Source organism: Hipposideros armiger, unplaced genomic scaffold, assembly GCF_001890085.2.
Source record: "Hipposideros armiger isolate ML-2016 unplaced genomic scaffold, ASM189008v1 scaffold_1130, whole genome shotgun sequence".
In the NCBI taxonomy this organism is placed as follows: Eukaryota; Metazoa; Chordata; class Mammalia; order Chiroptera; family Hipposideridae; genus Hipposideros; species Hipposideros armiger.
In genome coordinates, this window is record NW_017732480.1 from 144,902 (window position 1) to 149,382 (window position 4,481).

The 4,481-nt window shown below is 38.3% G+C and overlaps 1 protein-coding gene across 1 annotated transcript in view; it reads left to right on the forward strand.

Moving 5' to 3' along the window:
* The window catches only part of LOC109376431 (cystic fibrosis transmembrane conductance regulator), a gene marked incomplete at its 5' end in the record, with an annotated part of 146,425 nt that extends 141,957 nt beyond the window's left edge, over nucleotides 1-4,468 (forward strand). Inside the window, 2 exons of the mRNA XM_019632350.1 lie at nucleotides 2,528-2,633; nucleotides 3,836-4,468. Coding sequence (XP_019487895.1) covers nucleotides 2,528-2,633; nucleotides 3,836-4,036 — 307 coding nt within the window. The remainder of the gene's footprint in view (nucleotides 1-2,527; nucleotides 2,634-3,835) is intronic.
* Between the last annotated feature and the right edge of the window lie 13 nt (nucleotides 4,469-4,481).

Consider the following 4,481-nt stretch of genomic DNA (forward strand, 5'->3'; position numbering starts at 1 on the left):
CACTCTTATTAGGAACAAAAGGCCTCTCCAACTCCATACTAACCTGAAAGATTGCATTTTATTTATTACTGTAAGAAAATACCATGTGTCAATAAAATCCACATGTTTGTGTGAAACTCAGCTGTTTTCAGACGTGTTTATTAGTCATGCCTCATTGATCTCTTACTTCAGTCGCTAAGGATCATGGAACACACACCATGAATCTTTCCTTAACATGTAGCTTCTTGAGGACCTCACAGGAATTAAGATACTCAAAAAAACGTTTCTTGGGGGCAGCCGGTTAGCTCAGGTGGTTAGAGCGCAGGCTCATAACACCAAGGTTGCTGGTTCAATTCCCATATAGGCCAAAGAGCTGCGCCCTCTACAGTTAGATTGAGGACAACTACTTGACTTGGGAGCTGATGGGTCCTGGAAAAACACACTGTTCCCCAATAAAACTTGAAAAACAAAGTTTCTTTTTTAAAATTGTGGTAAAACGTACATCACCTAAAATTTACCACTTTAACTATTTGTAGGTATACAGTTCAGTGACCTTCAGCACATCCACATTGTTGTACAATCATCATCACCATCCACCCACAGAACTTTTTTCTATTTTGCAAAATCGAAGCTCTGTAGCCATTGCACAAAAACTCCCTAATTTGTCCCTTCCCCCACTCCCTAGCAACCACCATTCTGCCTTCTGCCTATGAATTTGACTACTCTAAGTACTTCATATAAGTGGAATCATATAGTATTTATCCTTTTATGATTAGTTTCTTTCACTTAGCATAATGTCTTTAAGATTTATATCTATGTTGTAGCATATGTCAGAATTTTCTTTTTAAGACAATAATATTCCATTGTATGTATATGCCACATTTTGTTTATCCATTCACTTGTCAGTGAAACTTAGGTTGCTTCCACCTTTTGACAATGTTAAATAATGCTTTTATAAACATGGGTGTACAGATACCATTGTGTGTTCCCGCTTTCATGAGTTAGGACACTTTTCAAGTTATTTTAAAATGGAGACCTATAGAACAAATATATATATATATATATATATATATATACATATATATATATATGTATATATATATATATATATTCCACAAGGATTCATTTATTTATTTGAGTGCTTAAATAGTGGTAGCCATCTTATAGCTCTTTATAAGGGAGCAAATTTCACCAAAGGAAATATTATTTCTACATGAGAACCTGGGTGGCTTTTCTCTGCCCAGCTCCCTGTTTTTAATTGATGGGGCTTCTTTGGTGCCCTTTTTCCTTGCAGTTTCACCATGACAGTTGCAGGTGCCAGTGTGTAGTAGATGGACACTAGACCCCTACCCAATGCCATGTCCTCCAACTCTGTCTTTTCTTATTTAGAGAGGTTCATTTCACATGTGACCCCAAGAGGGCAGTCTCAGAGCGTGCTCTCTCCTAGTTATTCTAGTTCATTTTTTTTTAATTAATAAACTTTATTTTTTAGGACATTTCTAAGTTCACAGCAAAATTGAGCAGAAAATACAAACAGTTCCCATATGCCCCCAGCCCCCACACACCCACACCCTCTCCCTCTGTTGACAACATCCCACACCAGAGTGACACATTAGTGACAACCAGCATATCAGTTATTACCCAAAGTCCATGGTTTACATTGTTTCACTTAATTCATTACTTTAAGTAAAAGAAGCCTTTTCCTAGTGACTATTTTTACTTAGTAATATTGCTTTCGTTTCCTTCTTTAGACATGGAAGCCTTGGCTTCTCATGGCGTGCTATCTCCTTTCAGTGCAGAATAATATTCCATTGTCTGGGTGTGCCACAACTTATCCATCACCTACTGAAGGACGTCTTCACGTATTTTGTGTGTACATGCATCTCGGATATTAGGCACACACACGTTAAGGATTGTCATGTCTCCTTGGAGCTTTGACCACGTTATAATTATGTAATGTTCCTCTTTACCTCTAATAACTTTCCTTTCTCTAAAATCATCTCTGAAATTAATATTCCCTTTTTATTTAGAATAATGTTTGTGTAATATAACTTTCTCCATACTTTTAATCTTTATGTGTTTTTATATTAAATAGGGTTTCTTGTAGACAACGTATAGTTGGTTTTTAATCCACTCTGACTATCTGTCTTTTAACTCGTGTTTATAACATTGAAATTTAAAGTGATTCTTGATATAATTTGACTAATATCTATCATATTTGTTACTGTTTTCTATATGTTGCCCTTGTCCTCTCCTTTGTTTCTATTTTCACCTGNTCTTTTAAAAAAACCAAAAAAACTACTAGTGATTCTACATAATGAAAAAAATGTACCTCTGTGAAGTTTTTTTCAAGAAAATTTTGATGGAAACTTTGAATCTATCCTATGGTTAAAAAGCTTTCTGTGGCTGACTCTATATATCACCGTTACATTAAAAGTATTTAAAGAAAGATAAGTAATTTAAAGAAGTAAATTGATAGGACAAAAGGTCCTATCAAGGACACAGGCAGATTATTGATGTACTATGTGGCATTTTCTCTCTTTTCTAGAACATACCAAATCATTCGAAGAACTCTAAAACAAGCGTTTGCTGATTGCACCGTGATCCTCTGTGAACACAGGATAGAAGCCATGTTGGAATGCCAGCGATTTTTGGTGAGTGTTTATAATTTACTTAAGATCTAATTCTCCTTTAATCCTTGATAACAGTTTCTCGTGTGATAGTTCTTGCAAATCGCAGCAATGCACAAGTTCTTTCTTAAAACATGTGTCATATAGCCATCCAGCTTTACTCAAAAGAGCTGCATAAGCTTCTCACTTTGGTCTGAGCTATGAGGTGAGGTTGGAAGTCAGTAAATCCAAAATAGCATATTACTAAGTTACATTAATAAACTGGAACATCAAAATTTTTTGAGTTCTTTATTTGTGGATCAAGTCATAAGACTAAGTCCTTATGCTTTCAATAACAAACTCTCCCTTGGACGGGGTCCAGGACAGTCAATCTCATATATGTTTTGAATGCAGTGGTGGAAAGGCTTATTTCGTTTTTCTCGTCATTATTTGGAGCTCAGGTGAGTGCCTCTCCCAACCACCTCCTCATTGTGCTTTCAGAACTGTCATGGATGCTTTCAGTGATGTTTACAAATTCTCTTGGGTTTAGTCACAAGGAAGTTCTGAGGATGATGTGTCATGTCATTTCTGTTAAGGCTTTCGAGTTTCCTGGAGGTAAATGCTTTCCTTACTGAAGGATGGTTATTACCATTATTGTGACTAAGCTTCAGGTGACAAATTAGAAGGCCGGCTCACAGCCTCTTGTCCTGCTGTGGTCAGGATCGGATGATTGGGTAAAGCCCTTCCCTTTTCTGGCCTTGGCTTTGCTCCACTTGAACATGTGAAGAGACAAATTAAACTCAGGCCTCCTGAGCAATTTGGAATAGTTAAGCTTCAGTCCACTCTTGAATAGGTTCAATCCTTTATCATGCCGTGGATGTATACTCTTTTTTAAAGTAATATGAAAGGGGTTAAACAAAAATCATTCTGGCTTACAAAGCATCCTTAGCTCCTGTAAAGTTCTCAGAAGAAGGACATTGCTCAGTACTATCCTAATTTAAAAAAACAAAAAATCTTCCAGCTGCTAAGTAGGAAGTTACAGCTAATTTCACAGGTGGTAGAAGCTCCGTAAATCAAGAGGACAAGAGGACTCAGCGTGAAATGAGACAGCCCCAACTGTTCAGACTGCCAGCCCCTGGACACTCTTCCTTTGGGCTTTTCCTGCTTCTGATCCTATGCCAGCTTCTGTCCTTGCTCTGCTCCACCCTGCCTTCTGTCCATGATCTCATTCACAGCCACTTCCCTAGGTCATAGAGGAGAACAGAGTGCGGCAGTATGAGTCCATCCAAAAGCTTCTGAGCGAGAAGAGCCTCTTCCAGCAGGCCATAAGCCCCTCGGACCGGCTGAAGGTCTTCCCCCATCGGAACTCAAGCAAGCACAAGCCTCGATCCCAAATTGCTGCCCTGAAGGAGGAGACAGAGGAAGAGGTGCAAGACACCAGGCTTTAGGGCAGCATGACCGTGTGCATGGACACTCACTCATGGAGCTGGAGGAGGGACAGTTTCTGCTGCAGAAAACAAGGATGAATAATGCTGTTTGTAAAAGGAAACATTTTGGGTAGAGAAATTAAGGACATTCACGTAGGTCTGGATAAATGGCTTCCTGGCAATGGTCAAATTGTATGAAAGGTACTTCAAATCCTTGAAGGTTTACCACTTGTGTTTGCAAGCCATATTTTCCTGATAGCTTCTTCTCTTTGGTAGTCATTGGGAAGGTGGCTGTAAATGTCAGCCAGCTTAGTTGTTCAACTTAGCGTTTAGTGAAATTTGCTAATTTGTATTATTGGAGAAGAACTGTAATCATACTACTTAGAAATGCAATGAAGTAGTGATAACTGGAAACTTTAGTGGTTTATACTCCTTTTTCTCCACTTTGGGATATTTAAAAACACAA